This window comes from Mustela erminea, chromosome 9 (assembly GCF_009829155.1).
Source record: "Mustela erminea isolate mMusErm1 chromosome 9, mMusErm1.Pri, whole genome shotgun sequence".
NCBI classification, from domain to species: domain Eukaryota; kingdom Metazoa; phylum Chordata; class Mammalia; order Carnivora; family Mustelidae; genus Mustela; species Mustela erminea.
Window position 1 is genome coordinate 71,439,806 of NC_045622.1, and position 17,055 is coordinate 71,456,860.

Sequence of the window (17,055 nt, forward strand, 5' to 3'; positions counted from 1 at the left end):
ATTTTGAGAGTGATCTTATATTTCCTTTGAAGAATTAATTTGATCTATGGAACTAATGTCCTAGAGTAAATAATATTTAATGTAGAACTTTCAGTGTCTCTTATCTTCTTAAGTTAGAATTAAAACATTATTTATGGCAGGATGCCTGGGTGGGGCTCAGTGGGTTAAATGTCCAATTCTTGGTTTCCACTCAGGTCATGATCTCAGGGTCATGAAATTGAACCATGTGTTGGGCTCACGGTCAGTGTGGAGTCTGCTTGAAATTCTCTCTCTCCCTCTCCCCCTTCTCTCACTTTCTCTCTCTCTCTCAAATGAATAAATAAATCATTTTTTTTTTAAAGAACATTATTTGTGGCTAACAGAAAAGATGGAAGTATAATAGGAATAATAGTAAATATATAAGTATAATTATAAGTATAATAGGAAGTATAATAGAGATAATCCTGGGGTATGGGAATACTTTTATAACTTTCTGCCTTTCACAATCAGTTCCTCTTCCCTGCTGGGTCAAGGGGAGATGAAATGTAGTAAGTTAGACAGTTATTCAATGAAAAAGATATAAGAATTAAAATAGACAATAGGAATCATTATACATAGCTCAGGAAGACTTAGGAAAAACTGTCAGAAAAAAAGTTAGAATTTGTCCTTACGTTTTCAGCTAAGTATTTTGGTCAGGTTTTTGTTTTTGGTTTTTTAAAGATTTTATTTGTTTATTTTGACAGAGAGAGAGGGAGAGAGCACAAGCAGAGGGAGTGGCAGCAGAGGGAGAGGGAGAAGCAGACTCCCAGCTGAGCAGGGAGCCCAATGTGGGGCTCCATCCTGGGACCCTGGGATCATGACCTGAGCTGAAGGCAGAAGCTTAATGACTGAGCCACCCAGATGCCCCTCAGTCAAGTATTTTGAAAGGGGAGTCATAGTACATTTCTTCACTTCACAAATATTGCTGACTGGAAAGATTATGGCTTTGCCCATATCACTCCACTGAATATACTTTTATGAAGGATGTCAGTGACTTCTTCTTTTTTTTTTTTGAAGATTTTATTTATTTATTTGACAGACAGAGATCACAAGTAGGCAGAGAGAGAGAGAGAGAGGAGGAAGCAGGCTCCCTGCTGAGCATAGAGCCCGATGGGGGGCTTGATCCCAGGACTGTGGGATCATGACCTGAGCCGAAGGCAGAGGCTTTAACCCACTGAGCCACCCAGGCTCCCCTGTCAGTGACTTCTTAATTGCCAAATCCAGTGAATACTTTTTAAAAAATATTTTATTTATTTATTTGACAGAGAGATCACAAGTAGGCAGAGAGCGGGGTGGGAGGAGGGAGGCAGGCTCCCCAGTGAGCAGAGAGTCTGATGTGGGGCTCCATCTCAGGGCCCTGGGATCATGACCTGAGCCAAAGGCAGAGGCTTAACCTACTGAGACACCCAGGCGCCCCCAGTGGATACTTTTTATTCCTCTTCTTACTGGAATCCTTTCTATCATCTTGGTGGTTCTCAGATTTTAGGCTTATTGAAACACAGATTCCTGGGCCCCACCTATAGATTTTGTAATTCAGTAAGTCTAGAGCTTACATTTCTAAAGTTCGCTGTTGGTGCTAATGCTTCTACTTGGGGACCACATTTTGAGAACCATTGTTATATGTAATAATGATGACCACTATCTCATTGAGTATATTGCTTTTTTTGCTTCCATAACAGCAAATTCTCCTAGTTCTCCTTCTTACCTCTGAACATTCTTTCTTGGTCTCCCTTGTAGTTCTTTCTTTATCTTCTGCAGTGGGCCCCATGGACTTAGTCCTAAAATGTTTGTCTGCCTGATTGCTAGTCAGATTTGCAGTTTGTGATTGCAAATGCATTTATAAACAAGAGAAAGTAAGCTATTAGCTATTTTGTTTCTTACATTTTGGAACACGAACTTACCTATGAGAAAAGTAATCAAAGGAGACAAGCTAAAAAAGATTAATTTTGAAAAGTTATTTATATGTGTAATTACTAAAGTTTAAGGTGGCCAAGTTATTTTTTAAGATGACTTTATTGAAATGTAATTCACATACCTTAAAACTTGTGCCTTTAAAGCATGTAATTCAGTGGTGTATCTACAGGTGGCCCTCAGCACTATCTACTTTTAAACAATTTCGTTCCTCCCCAAAAGAAGCCATGTGCCCATTAAGCTATCTCTCCCCATTTCCCCCCTCTTCTTGTCCCTTGGTCTTCTTTCTATCTCTATCGATTTGCCTACTTTGGACATGCCATATAAATGGAATTATACAATATGTGGTCTTTTGTGTCTGGTTTCTTTGACCGAGCATAATGTTTTTCAAGGTTCATTGTATTGTAGCTTATATTAGTACATTCATTTCTTTTTATGACTGAACAATATCTCCCTTTATGGATGTTCCATATTTTGGTTATCAACTCATCAGCTGATGGACATTTGGTCATTTCTACTTTTTATGCTAGTATGAATAATGCTGCTGTGAACATTCAGGTACAGGTTTTTATGTGAACATATGTTACAATTCTTTATGTATATACCTAAGAATGGATTTGCTGGGTCTTATGGTAATTCTGTGTTTAACTTTTTGAGGAACTGCCAAACTGTTTTTCAAAGTGGCTGTACCATTTTGCAATTCCAATTACTTTTTGAGTTTTTCCTTTGTGCTTTAATTACGCTTTCAATTGTATGGTTTTTATTTTTATCTTTTTCTTTCTTTCTCCAAAGTTTTATAAATTCCAGTTAACATGCAGTATAATATTAGTTTCAGGTACAGAATTTTGTGATTCGTCATTTAGATACAACACCCAGTGCTCATTACAATAAGTATCCTCCTTAATACCCATCACTGTTTAAGCCATCCTCCCTGCCCACCTCCCTTCCAGTAACCCTCAGTGTGTTTTTCTGTAGTTTAGAGTGTCTTTTATGGTTTGCCTCTTTCCCCACCCCATATTCATCTGCTTTCTTTCTTCAGTTCCACATATGAGTGAAATCATGTGGTATTTGTCTTTCTCTGACTCATTTTGCTTAGTATAATACTCTCTAGGTCCATCCATGTCATTGCAAATGGCAAGACTTCATTCTTTTTCATGGTTGACTAATATTCCATTGTATATGTGTGCACATCTCCTTTATCCATTGATCACTTGATGGACATTTTGGTTCTTTCTATAATATATAGTTCTTACATATCTTTCTTTTAGAGTTATAAACTGAGTATCTTTTAAAAGAAATCTTTTTGTAATATCACATTTATCTAAATTAGTCAAAAGCATCTATCACTACTTTATCATAACCCTCATTTTAATATATTGTGTCTGATCTAAAAAAGGAATGTAATAAATAAAGCTAACTTGTTAATTTTAACAGAGTGGGAGGCTAAGCAAAGAACTGGATTTAGTAAGTCACCATGTGAGGACAAAACTTGATGAGCTGAAAAGGCAAGAAGTGGCAAGGTTAAGAATGCTAATTAAAGCTAAATTGGATTCTCTTCAAGGTAAGTGCTAAAGAAAAAGTAGGAAAGTTTCAGCATATGTTCAAGTCAGCTTATATTGTCACATACCATGTTCTTCTAGTCAAAATTTAATGGTAGTATTGATTTTTCTTCTCTTAATTTTTAAAATTTAGTTTTTAAAATAGGTAATATATTCATATCATTCAAAAGTCAAAATGATTAGCCTTAAATTATTATGTCAATGAAAAGTAATGAATTAAGCCACTGAATTCAAGGAGGAAGAATAACATCAAAGGAAACCAAAAGAGAGAAAATCGAATTATAACAATTTCCATAGATGAAATAGAAAAATTGTCAGAGATGCTCTAGGAAAACCATACCAGGCCCAGAGAGTGTCAAAAGGAATTCTATTAAACTATTAAAGAACAGATTCTTGGGGTCACCTGGGTGGCTCAGTTGGTTAAGTGTCTACCTCTTGGTTTCAGCTCAGGTCATGATCTGAAGATTATGAGATCGAGCCCCATGTTGGGCTCCACAGTCAGTGAGGAGTCTCCTTGGGATTCTCTTCCTTTTCTCTCCTTCTACTCCCTCTCTTTATCAAGTAAAAATAAAGTAATCTTTTTTTTTTTTTTTAAAGAACAGATTGTCAATGCTATTTAAACTATTCCAGAGCACAGAAAAAGAAGGAAAGCTTTCATACTCTTAATATGTTATTGATGCCAAAACCAAAATTATTGTATATCAAAATAGCAAGTAGATTTATTTTAGGAATGCAAGACTGACTTAATATTAGGAAATCTAATACTATAAATCATCACATGAATAGAAATAAAGATAAAAAATTTTGGTGTGACAAAAGAAATCAAGAAGTCAAAGGACAAAGGATAAGTTAGAATAAATCTTTGAAACTTCTGTCTTTAAAAATTAAGATTTGGGGGCATCTGGGTGGCTCAGTGGGTTAAGCCTCTACCTTTGGCTGAGGTTATGATCTCAGGGTCCTGGGATCGAGCCCCACATTGGGGTTTCTACTCGGCAGGGAGCCTGCTTCCCCCCTTCCTCTGTCTGCCTCTCTGCCTACTTGTGATCTCTCTCTCTGTCAAATAAATAAATAAATAATATTTTAAAAAAATTTAAGATTTGGGGTGCCTGGGTGGCAGAGTTAGTTAAACATCCACCTCTTGGTTTTGACTCAAGTTGTGATTTCAGGATTGTGAGATAGAGCCCTGCCTTGTATGGGGCTCCAAGCTCAGTGCAGAGTCTGCTCAAGATCGTTTATCCCTCTCCTTCTGCCCCTTCCCCCACCCCCACCCCGCTCCCAGCTCATGCCCAAGCATGCTCTCTCTAAAATAAATAAATAAATAAAATTAAGATTTTTTTTTTTTTTAGAGCGGTGTAAGGTTTACAGCAAAATTGAAGTAAAGGTGCACAAATTTCCCATATACCCCCAAACACGAATAACCTCTTTCATTACTAGCATTATCCACCAGAATGGTAAATTTTTACAAAATTTTTACAAATTTTTACAAATTTTTACAATTGATGAACCTACATACACCTACATACATCACACATCATAATCACCCAAGTCCACAGTTAACACTAGAGTTCACTTTTGGTGTTTTACATTCATGGGTTTGGATAAATCTATAATGATATGTATCTACCATTATCGTTTCATGCAGAGTAGTTTCACTGCCCTAAAAATCCTCCGCTCTGCCTATTCATGCTCCTATATTTTTTTAATTTTAGACTTTGAGGAGATTAAATAGGTATGAAGTAGAATTTTTGAAATGTGAAGATATCCACAGATAAGAAAGTAATCTCCTATATCAGCTTAACAGTAACCCACAAACTTCGGATATAGAAAGTAATCTATATCAAACGACTGTCTCCATATCTATAGAAAAGGAGCAATTGACAAAATTTAATACCCCTCCTTAATTTTAGAAAAGTAATAAAATAGTAATCAATAGATACTTCTGTAACACGATCAGGTATGTCTAACTCAGCCACATCATACTTACTGGGGAAATACAATTTTGTATTCTAACTAAAATCAGGAATAAGACAATGATGTCCACAGTCACCACTACTAATTAGCATTGCATTGGAGGTACTAGCCAAAACAATTATATAAATGAAAAAAAAAATTGGAGGTAAAGTCATTGAAAAGGAGCTGATAAAACCATTTCTGTTTGCAGGTAATATGATTTTATATTTGGAAATCTCAAAATAATTGACTAAAAAATAAACAACAGGAAAATTCAGCAAGGTAAATTTAATATATAGAAATCAGTACTTTTCATATGCAACAGCCAGTTACAAGATATAATGGAAGAAAAGACTCTATTTACAGATACCAACAAAGATAAAATACTCAGAGTAAACCTATTAAGAAATTGGACTTACAGACCAAAAGCTTTAAAATACTCCTGAAAGATGCAAAAGTAGACTTGAAAAAAATGAAAAGACATACCATTTTTTTTGATACAAAGACTCAACATTATAAACATGTCAATTTTCCTTAGGTTAATTTATAAATTTAGCATGATCCAAATAAAAAACATCTACTTTCCTCCCAATACTAGACAAGTTAATTTTAAAGTTCATATGAAAAAGGAAACAAGGAAGATAAGCTACATACCTTGGAAAAAGAACAATGAAGGACTAAATAGTTATGTTAGATATTAAAACCTATCACTAAGCCTCACTCATGAGAACTGTATGGTTTTGGCATATAGGTAGAAAGACCAGTGGAACTGAATAGAAATACCAGAAGTAAAAGTAAATACATTTAGAATTTAGTTTGAATTAAAGGTGATATGTCATTATTAGTGGGATCAAGATAGATTTTTAAAGAGAATAATGTTGATACAATTGGATAGCCATTTGGAAAAGGTACAGTTAGATCTCTCTCTCATTCAAATCAGAATAAGTACAAATGAATCAAAGATATCAGTGTAGAAAATAATACCAAAAAACACTAGATGACAAGTTGAGCAAGTTCTTTGTTAAGTTGGAATGGCCTTTCTAGTTATGAATGAAAATCAATAGGTTAGATTTGACATGTGGGAGATCCTTCCAGCTGGCATCTCTGTCTTTGTGACGTGTCCCCATAGGCTGGTTATCTGAATGGTTCATTGACCTTAATAAACACCTGAACCTTTACTCCTGGTAAACTTTATATCACAAAGGAATCACCTGGGGAGCTAGTTAAAAATGCAGTTTACTGGATCTTATCTCTAGAATTTCTGATTCTGAGAGTGAGTAAGATACATTTTATTTTATTTTTACTTATTTATTTTTAAAGATTTTATTTATTTATTGGACACAGAGAGAGAGAGTGATCATAAGTAGACAGGCGGGCAGAGGAGGAGGGGGAAGCAGGCTTCCTGCTGAGCAGAAAGCCTGATGTAGGGCTCGATCCCAGGACCCTGAGACCATGGCCTGAGCTGAAGGCAGAGGCTTAACCAGCTGAGCAACCCAGGCACCCCTGTAAGATGCATTTTAAACATGTGACTCTGGTCAGTGGATCATATTGGACAAATGCTTGTATAGAGCATTAAACTCCCTGCTGGTGAATAGACATAGAAAACAAATACTGGGGGCGCCTGGGTGGCTCAGTTGGTTAAGCAACTGCCTTGGGCTCAGGTCATGATCCCAGGGTCCTTGGATGGAGCCCCATGTCAGGCTCCTTACTCAACAGGGAGCCTGCTTCTCTCTCTCACTCTGCCTGCTACTCTGCCCGCTTGTGCTCTCTCTCTCTGTCTAAACAAACAAACAAACAAACAAACACTCCTTATCCTGAGATTAAGGATATCAATGAGAGGTAAACTGAGCTCATACCCTCCTACTCAGGTAGTCAGACATAGAAGGACATTCCATCCTTAAAGCTGGGCCTAAGGTACCTTGAGATTACTTTCCTGTTAGACAACTTCCATCCCTTCAATCTTGGCAATATTTTCTTTATTCCAAATAGGTGCTGAATTTCATGGTCTAAAGAAAACTGATGCTTAGAAAGCTTATGAGTGTTTTCTCACTGATTCAGAATTTATGAATTGAAATTTCTAATAATTGGAAGAAAGACTTAAAGGGTCCTTTTTTTGGGGGGGGGTGTAGTTTTTAAAGTAAGTAATGCATTCACATGGGTGAAAACTAGAAACTATAGAAGACATACAGTAAAAGTGCTCTGATATTTTTGTACCCTGTAAGTTCCCACTGCCCCAAACATTATCCTTCGATTTCTTCATTCTTATATAAGCAAATACAAATAAAAATCCTTATTTTTCCTCTCTTCTTGTGCAAAAGGCAGCATGTAAAACACATTTGGCGCTTTGTATTTTTCTTTTAACAACCTATTTGGAGGTCATTCTGTATTAGTACATAGAGACCATCTTCATTTAAAAAAAAAGTTTCTTTTGCAGCTGCATAGATTTCCATTATATTGATATACCATAATTTATTTAACTAGGGCTACTGGTGATGGCCTTTTGGGTTATTTCTAGAAAACACTCTTGTACATCTATCACTCCATATCTGTGTAAAATTATCTGTAGGGTAAGTTCCCTGCAGAGAAACTATATATATATGTATTTGTAATTTTGATAGATAGTGCCACCTACACAGACCTTGTATCAGTATATACTCTTGTAATTTCTTACATCCTGTTAATAGTATGTATCTTCAAATTTTAAGAGTTTGACCATTCTGTTAGTATAATAGCGTAGTTTTAACATGTATTTCTCCTGTTTGGGGTGAGGCTAAATATCTTTTCATGTGCTTCACTGTTTGGTCATATCCTTTAGGCCTGGGTCTTAGGACAAATCTTTTCTTCATAAGTAAAATTTGTACAGTGCCATTGAAAGAATTCAGTGAAATCTTAATTTAACTACATTAAGCAGTTTCTTACTTTCTAGTTATAACAAAAATGTTCTGGGTTCATCTTGTACCTACCCTGCCTCAGGCCTGGAATGAGTCGTTTCTCTGAGGATTCCTGGTTCTTTTTAGTGAGAAATGATATTACAGACCAAAGACTGGCGTTAGGTGTGCTCATTGCTTCTGTAATATATATATTTTCTATTTTTAAAAGATTTTTTTTATTCATTTGAGAGAAAGAGAGGGAGAGAAAGAAGCACAGCATGACAGAGGGAAAAGCAGATTTCCTGCTGAGCAGGGGACCTCAGGATCATGACCTGAGCTGGAGGCAGATGATTAACCCAGGCACCCTTGTTTCCCTCTTTGTTTTCATCTTGTTTTATTTTTTCCTCTTGTCCCCTATGATCCTCTGTTTTGTTTCTTAAATTCCACATATGAGTGAGATCATATGGTAAGTTTCTTTCTCTCATTGACTTAGTTTGCTTAGCATAATATCTTCTAGTTCCATCCACGTCACTGTAAGTGGCAAGATTTCATTTTTTTTTTTTAATTTTATTTTTTTTTTAAAGATTTTATTTATTTATTTGACAGAGAGAGATCACAAGTAGGCAGAGAGGCAGGCAGAGAGAGAGAGAGGAGGAAACAGGCTCCCTGCTGAGCAGAGAGCCCGATGCGGGACTCGATCCCAGGACCCTGAGATCATGACCTGAGCCGAAGGCAGCGGCTTAACCCACTGAGCCACCCAGGCGCCCAAGATTTCATTTTTTTGATGGCTGAGTAGTTTTCCATCCACATCTTCTTTGTCTGTTCCTCTGTTGATAGACATTTGGGCTCTTTCCGTAGTTTGGCTATCTTGGACATTGCTGCTATGAACATTGGTGTGCATGTGCCCCTTCGGGTCACTCCATTTGTAACTTTAGGGTAAATACCCAGTAATGCAATTGCTGGGTCATACGGTAGCTCTATTTTCAACTTTTTGAGGACCGTCCATACTGTTTACCAGTATGTGGAAATAAGTGGCTGCACCAGCTTGCATTCCCAGCAGTGTAGGAGGGTTCCTCTTTTCCCCACTTCGCCAATATCTGTCATTTCCTGACTTGTTGTTTTTGGTCATTCTGACTGGTGTGAGGTGGTATCTCATTGTGGTTTTGATTTGTAGTTGCCTGATGCCGAGTCAGAGATTTCTTTCTTGCCTTCCATGATTCCCTATTTGTACATTCCTTTTTCCTAAGTGAGAACTCTGACTTTTAACAAATCAACACGTGTGCCTGTTTTGCTCAATTCTATAATCCAACTGAAATAGTCTAGATTCACTTTGCCCATTCAACTACAGTAAACTGTAGCTTGTTTTTTGTTTGTTCGTTTGGCTATTTTTTGGGTTTTGTTTTGTTTTTAAATAGGCTCCATGCCCAGCCGTGGCGTCAAAAGTGGGGTTTAACTCACAACCCTGGGATCAAGACCTGGGGGGCACCTGGGTGGCTCAGTAGGTTAAGTGCTGCTGCCTTTGGCTCCATACTGAGCCCCACGTTGCTGGGCTTCCTGCTCAGTGAGGAGTCTGCTGGGTCTCTCTATCCCTCTTCCTGTTCATGCTCTCTCTCTCCAAAAATGAATAAAATATAAAAAAAAAGTCAGTGCTTAACCAATTGAACCAGCCATGTGCCCCAAACTGTAGCACTGTAAGTTGTTTTAAAAAAATTATTCACAAGTAAAACAATTAGTATTTCTTTAAAAATAAGTCCTAGGGCGCCCGGGTGGCTCAGTGGGTTAAGCCTCCACCTTCAGCTCAGGTCATGATCTCAGGGTCCTGGGATCGAGTTCCGCATCGGGCTCTCTGCTCGGCAGGGAGCCTGCTTCCTCCTCTCTCTCTGCCTACTTGTGATCTCTCTCTGTCAAATAAATAAATAAATAAAATCTTTTTTTTTTTAAAGATTTTATTTATTTATTTGACAGAGAGAGATCACAAGTAGGCAGAGAGGCAGGCAGAGAGAGGAGGAAGCAGGCTCCCTGCTGAGCAGAAAGCCCAATGCGGGACTCAATCCCAGGACCCTGAGATCATGACCTGAGCCGAAGGCAGCGGCTTAACCCACTGAGCCACCCAGGCACCCTAAATAAATAAAATCTTTAAAAAAAAAAAAAAGTCCTAATCTTGGGATGCCTGGGTGGCTCAGTCAGTTAATGTCTGCCTTCTACTCAGGACATGTTCCCAGGGTCCTGGGATTGAGTCCTGCATTGGGCTCCCTGCTCAGCAGAGAGCCTGCTTCTCCCTCTGCCTGCTGCTCCCCCTGCTTGTGCTCTCTCTCTCTCTCTCTCCCTGACAAATAAATATATAAAATTAAAAAAAAAATAAGTCCTAAACCAAATGAATTTACCTGTTTTATAAAGGATTGTTCCATAAAGGATTCATTGGAGCAGCATACAAAAAATTCCTTCATATAAATTTTAGAGCAATTAAAAAAATGCTATTTAGGGAGCAGCTGGCTGGCTCAGTTGGAAGAGCATGGGACTCTTGATCTGGGGGTTGTGAGTTTGAACCCCACATTGGGTATAGAGATTGCTTACAAATAAAATACCGGGGGAAAAATTCTACTTTTTTTTTTTTTTTTTAAAGATTTATTTATTTGTGAGAAAGAGAGAGAGCATGAGTTGGGGGAGGAGCAGAAGGAGAGAATCTCAAGCAGACTCCTCACTGAGTACAGAGCCCCGACATGCTGGTCGATGTGGGGCTCAATCCCATCACCCAGGAAATCGTGACCTGAGCCTAAACCAAGAGTCAGTAGCTTAGCTGAATGAGCCGCTCAGGCACCCCTCTACTTAGATCTTTGATGAGGGCAGTATATTAGAGTTTATCTAATTAAAAGTAGGAAATGTGGTAGTTTTACAATAATAAATAAGGTTTTACTATTATACTGATTGTCAACTAACCTTTCTAGAAATATATAGAATAATAGAATAATATTGAAGTGTACATATTATGTTGTATTTCTTTCTAGATTCAAGGACATTAGTTTTGCCTAGAATAACAATATGTACAATATTCTAAAAAATATGAATGCTTAATCTAAAATTTTGTATATTCTTACAAAATCCTGTAGGAATAAATATAAATGCTTATTCTTATGTACCACTTATATTAATGTTTCTAGCTTTTAGTACTTTATCATTTACAGTTTTCTCATTTTCTTTCAGATACAGGCATAGACCACCATGCTCTTCTAAAACAATTTGATCACCTAAACCACCTGAACCCTGACAAGTTTGAATCTACAGATTTAGATATGCTCATCAAAGCGGTGGGAATAATTCCAGAAAATGTTGTCATTGTTGTGCCTTTGAGGTTTTTGTCATTTGATAAGTCAATTCATTGAAGTGGCAATATGACTTTTAGATACTCTCAATAGTATTTTTAAAGGGAGATAGTTTAACCTTTATTACTACAGATAATAATACAGACATAACAATCTGTAACCCCTTGCCCACAATTCTAAAACGCAAAGCACTACAAAAGCTGAAATCTGGCTTCAATTATAGTAAGAATATTTGTAGTTTTTATTTAGTCTACATAATGTGAATATTCCCAGACTTTGCTGAGGAAGTACTAATCTGTTTGATAACAGACTTTGCAAGGAAAACATAATACAGCATAAATGCCATGTTCTCTTTCTGAAATCTAGAAAATTCTGAAATATACCTGGGTTCTGGGTTTTTCAGTAAGAGTTTATGGATCTCTCATGTTGTACTGTGTGGATTTACCGAAACAGATGTTGTAGCCTTGCTATGAGTTTAGTAGTTAGAAACCTTTCTAGAAGAAAGGTTTCTAGAAAGAAGGAAGTCCCTTCCTTCCTTCCTTCCTTTTTTTTTTTTTTTTAAATCTTATTTATTTATTTGTCAGAGAAAGAGAGTGCACAAGCAGGCAGAGTGGCATGCAGAGGTGGAGAGAAGCAGGATCCCTGCCTAGCAAGGAGCCCCATGCGGGACTTGATCCCAGGACCCTGGGATCATGACCTGAGCCAAAGGCAGCGGCTTAACCGATGAGCCACCCAGGCGTCCCAAACCTTCCTTCTTTTAAAAATCAATTTATATATTATTTACTTACGAGAAGCTTTCTAAAGTTGAGTTTTGCTTTGAACTATGAGTTTCTTTTAATGCCTACATTCGGATAATAATAATGATTAAAATAAAATGGCAGAATTTAAAAGAGGAGTCCAATGTTTTCTGGACCTTCTATACTACCTTCTGTTAGAATATGCTGTATGCAGGAAAGCCCTTATTTATATTTTCAAATACTCCTTGTAATTTAGTTTAAATATTACATTATAGGCCACAAGTGATCTAGAACACTATGATAAGACTCGACATGAAGAATTTAAAAAATATGAAATGATGAAGGAACATGAAAGGAGAGAATATTTAAAAACACTGAATGAAGAAAAGAGAAAAGAAGAAGAATCTAAATTTGAAGAAATGAGGAAAAAGCATGAAAATCATCCCAAAATTAATCATCCAGTAAGAATTATGACTTTAAGAAACTCTAATTAGATGTAGATACTTTTTTGTATCAGCCAGTAGAATTTTATAAGTTATTAGTACTTTAGATTCTTAATTCTGCACCATTTCTCAAATTTGTATTTTATTTTCAGCCTGTATACATAGATCATATTTTGTTTTGAGCATTTTTAAAAAATTGATTCACAGGGAAGCAAAGATCAACTAAAAGAGGTATGGGAAGAGACTGATGGATTGGATCCTAATGACTTTGACCCCAAGACATTTTTCAAATTACATGGTAACACATTTAATACAAATATTAATATTTATGTCTGCTGTTTGAGAGATTATAGTTGCTTTATTCTTAACTGATTTTTGCCAAGGTCTAATATCGAGTCCTATTGACAGTAAATGTTTAGAATTTTTCTCTAGGATAATAGAATAGTCTTTTTTGATGACCTGCCGCATAAAATACTTTGAGTCAGTAGCTGTGTCTTTTACCTGATTTAACTGTTGACTCACTATGACTTACTGTAAGGTTCTCCGTAAATGTGAAGGTAATTCTGTGACTAGCTAGGTTATATCTAACACGCTTTATGCTGTAATATTAAAATTTACTTTTTTTCCTATAGCATACTTTTTCACTTTATATTTTTGAAAAAAATGGTTAAGATATATTTGTCTAAAAACACCATGAATTATAAATTAGTAGTAAATTGTTATCCATTGGACTGATCTGAGGCTTCATAAAAAAGGAGGAAACATTCTCTGTAGCGTATGGATGGTTCATGTTAGTACCACTTCTGCAAGCCAGTTGTGAAGAGTTGTATTTTAATTATTGATTTTTGAAGGCATTAAAATCAATTTTTGCATTTGTGACTTTTTAAACTTCAGATGTCAATAATGATGGCTTCCTGGATGAACAAGAATTAGAAGCTCTATTTACTAAAGAGGTAAATGAGTTCATTTGAGTGTTCAGTGTTTTTGCTCTTTTGTTTTCCATTATTTTCCTGCCTTTTATGTTGGTTTTAAACTTTTCTTTTTAGTTGGAGAAAGTATATGACCCCAAAAATGAGGAGGATGATATGGTAGAAATGGAGGAGGAACGGCTTAGAATGAGGGAACATGTAATGAATGAGGTATGTTTAAAAATTTTTAGGATTATATGTTATTTCAGTGGATATTCAAGTTCTTGTAATAAATCTTAACATAAAGTGGAAAATAAATACACAGAGTAGCTATTTAATTGAATTTTGCATTTTTTGACCCAGAATATTTGGTAGACTTCCTTAGTATAAATAAAGTTATTTTGAAACTACTTTAAAATATTTTAAAATTTAAAAGGTTTTTATTTAGGAGATTAAGATGCTGTTGCATGTCCTTTAGAAGTAAAAGATAAGGTAGTCTAATATTTGATATTTTATTATTTTTTAAAGATTTTATTTATTATATTTGACAGAGACACACAATCAGAGAGGGAACAGAAGCAGAGGGAGTGGGAGAGGGAGAAGCAGGCTTCCCACTGAGCAGGGAGCCCGATGCTGGGCTCAATCCCACATGACCTGAGCCGAAGGCAGATGCTTAACGACTGAGCCACCCAGGCACCCCGAATATTTGATATTTTAAAAGTCTGTGTTTTTATTAAGAAAATCCAAAAAATCCAATACCATAATGGTTTATAACAACTTATTTATTTCTTGTTCACATTATTAAGCTGAGAACTTTGGTCATAGACATTGGAGGCCGGTAACTAAAGCCCACAGTTTTGTTTCTGTTATTTTCACCTGATGTTTGAGCTATTGGTGATGAATTGGGATTTCTGTTGACTGCTGGCATCCCATGTGTCAAATGAATTTCTCTTGCTGTTATGGAGTTCACTTTTGCAACTGAATGGCTATAAGAGCCATTGAAGAGGATTGGGAGCGATTGTCAACATTAATTTTGATTTAGTTAGTTTTCTTAAAGAAAAAATACTGAGAGAATGTTAATGTAAACTCCTTTACTCTTGGCTCAAACAGTCCTCTTTCAGGAAAGGTTATTTTTCTTGGGATTTTACATGGTGTTGTGAGGGAAGAAGACCATAATAGTTTAGCCAGTCAGATCAGCAGCCTCAAGCATGGTGATCTTTTGAGTATCAGGTGTATAGATATCTCACTGTATTTTCAAATCTGAATAATACAGAAGATAGCAATATCTATATTTGGATTCTAATATAATGTTCAGTGTTCTGACTTTCACCCCCTACCCCATCCCTCCGTTTCTGTGGATGCTGCGTTAGCCTTAATTGCTGTATGTTTGTGTAGTAGCAACTATTAGAGGACAATTTCTAGTGATATGAGAGTTACTTTATTTTATATATACTTTTTTTTTTTTTTAACCAGGTTGATGCTAACAAAGACCGATTAGTGACTCTGGACGAGTTTTTGAAAGCTACAGAAAAAAAGGAATTCTTGGAGCCAGATAGTTGGGAGGTGAAATTATACAGCAGTTCATTCTATTTTTAACTTTGATTTTCCATTATGTTTGCATGTAGAGTCTTACTATCTTGGCTTTTAGATAAAATATCAGTATAAAATAATGAATGTGACTTTTTGGAAAACTTGTGGCAATTGACCTCTTATTTGTAATCATGTTACATCTAATTAGCAGTCTTTTTAAAATTTTACTTTTTTCTAAAGGTAAAATAGTGTTCATTCTTAAAAATTAGAAATATAGATACATTGAAAGAATAAATTAGAAGTTACCTGTAATTCTACCTTTCAGAGGAAGATACTTAATTTATGCATTGTGTTATGCCAATTTGGAATTGTTTGTATCTTTAGTGTATGCATGTATAGCACACAATATAGAGTATACTACCCCATTTTTATTTTATTTTACTTTAATTAATTAATTACTCTTTGAGACAGAGAGAGAGAGCAAATGAGGGGGAGGAGCTGAAGAAGAGGGAGAGAATCTTGAGCAGGCTCCATACCCAGCATGGAGTTTGATGTAGGGCTTGATTTTACCACCCTGAGATCATAACCTGAGCCAAAATCAAGAGCCGGGTCCTCAACCGACTTAATCACCCAGGCACCCCTGTCCCATATTTAATTTACATGTACACATAAACTCCTATCTCTCTATGTATATTTTTAAAGATTTTATGTATTTATTTGAGAGAGAGCATGAGCAGTAGGAGGGGCAGAGGTAGAGGCTGAGGGACAAGCAGACTCCCTGCTGAGCTTGGAGCCCATGCAACTCAATCCCAGGACCCTAAGACTATGACCTGAGTGGAAGTCAGGCTTAACCTACTGAGGCACCCCCTCCTGTCTTTATAGTCTTATGGCATCATACTGTATGAATGTCTTTGTATGTTTGAGAAATTCTGTGTTTTTTAATGTTAGCAGTATTTCATGATGTCATTCTTTAAAAAACCGAGTTTAGAAATGATTCCTTAGCATGCAGTTTTGTGATTATAGCATAATTTATATAACCATTGGAACAGATTTAGCCACTTGGGTCAATTCCCAATTTTTTTACTGTAGTAATTAACACTATGACAACTCTTACTTATTCATACATCTTTGGGTATCTATAATTTCCCTGGGATTAATTCCTAAGAATAAAACTATTCTCAAGGTTTATGACCATTTTTAGTTTCTAAATATATTTTGTTGAAATGCCCCAGAAAGGCATACCAATATATTCCATAGTTTACTGTGAATACACATTTTTTTTTGTGCATACACATTTTAAAGAGAATAGTTGAGAGGTAGCAACCGGAAGAGTTTGAAAAAAAAGTTGTCATTTTCTATACAAAATATAAAGATTACTATTTCTTTCTTTTTTTTCTTTTTTTAAAAGATTTTATTTATTGATTTGACAGACAGTGATCATAACTAGGCAGAGAGGCAGGCAGAGGGTGGGGGAGGAAGCAGGGCTTCCCGCCAAGCAGGGAGCCTGATGCGGGGCTTGATCTCAGGACCCTGAGATCATGACCTGCGCCAAAGGCAGAGGCTTTAACCTACTGAGCCACCCAGGTGCCCCTCAATTAGATTTTTAATCTGTGGATCCATTTGTCCAGAAAATAGTTTGAGATAGGGTGACCAACTGTTCTGGTACAGCCTGTGCTGAGGAGTTCCCTGGGGTATGAAAGTTTTTGGTGCTCAATCAAGGATAGTCCCAGGATGACTGTTCATCAGCGTAGTTTGAGATTAAAGAAATCATCTTTTTTTTGGTCCTGTTTATTTTTCTGACATTTGTAA

The 17,055-nt window shown here is 36.3% G+C and overlaps 1 protein-coding gene across 4 annotated transcripts in view; it reads left to right on the plus strand.

Annotated features, from left to right (window-relative positions):
- NUCB2 (nucleobindin 2) overlaps positions 1–17,055 on the plus strand; it is a 49,256-nt gene that overhangs the window by 27,238 nt on the left and 4,963 nt on the right. For all 4 annotated transcript variants that reach the window (XM_032358957.1, XM_032358956.1, XM_032358959.1 and 1 more), the window contains 7 exons: positions 3,364–3,490; positions 11,510–11,613; positions 12,641–12,826; positions 13,016–13,106; positions 13,703–13,761; positions 13,855–13,947; positions 15,190–15,279. In XM_032358957.1, the coding sequence (XP_032214848.1) occupies positions 3,364–3,490; positions 11,510–11,613; positions 12,641–12,826; positions 13,016–13,106; positions 13,703–13,761; positions 13,855–13,947; positions 15,190–15,279 (750 nt within the window). The remainder of the gene's footprint in view (positions 1–3,363; positions 3,491–11,509; positions 11,614–12,640; positions 12,827–13,015; positions 13,107–13,702; positions 13,762–13,854; positions 13,948–15,189; positions 15,280–17,055) is intronic.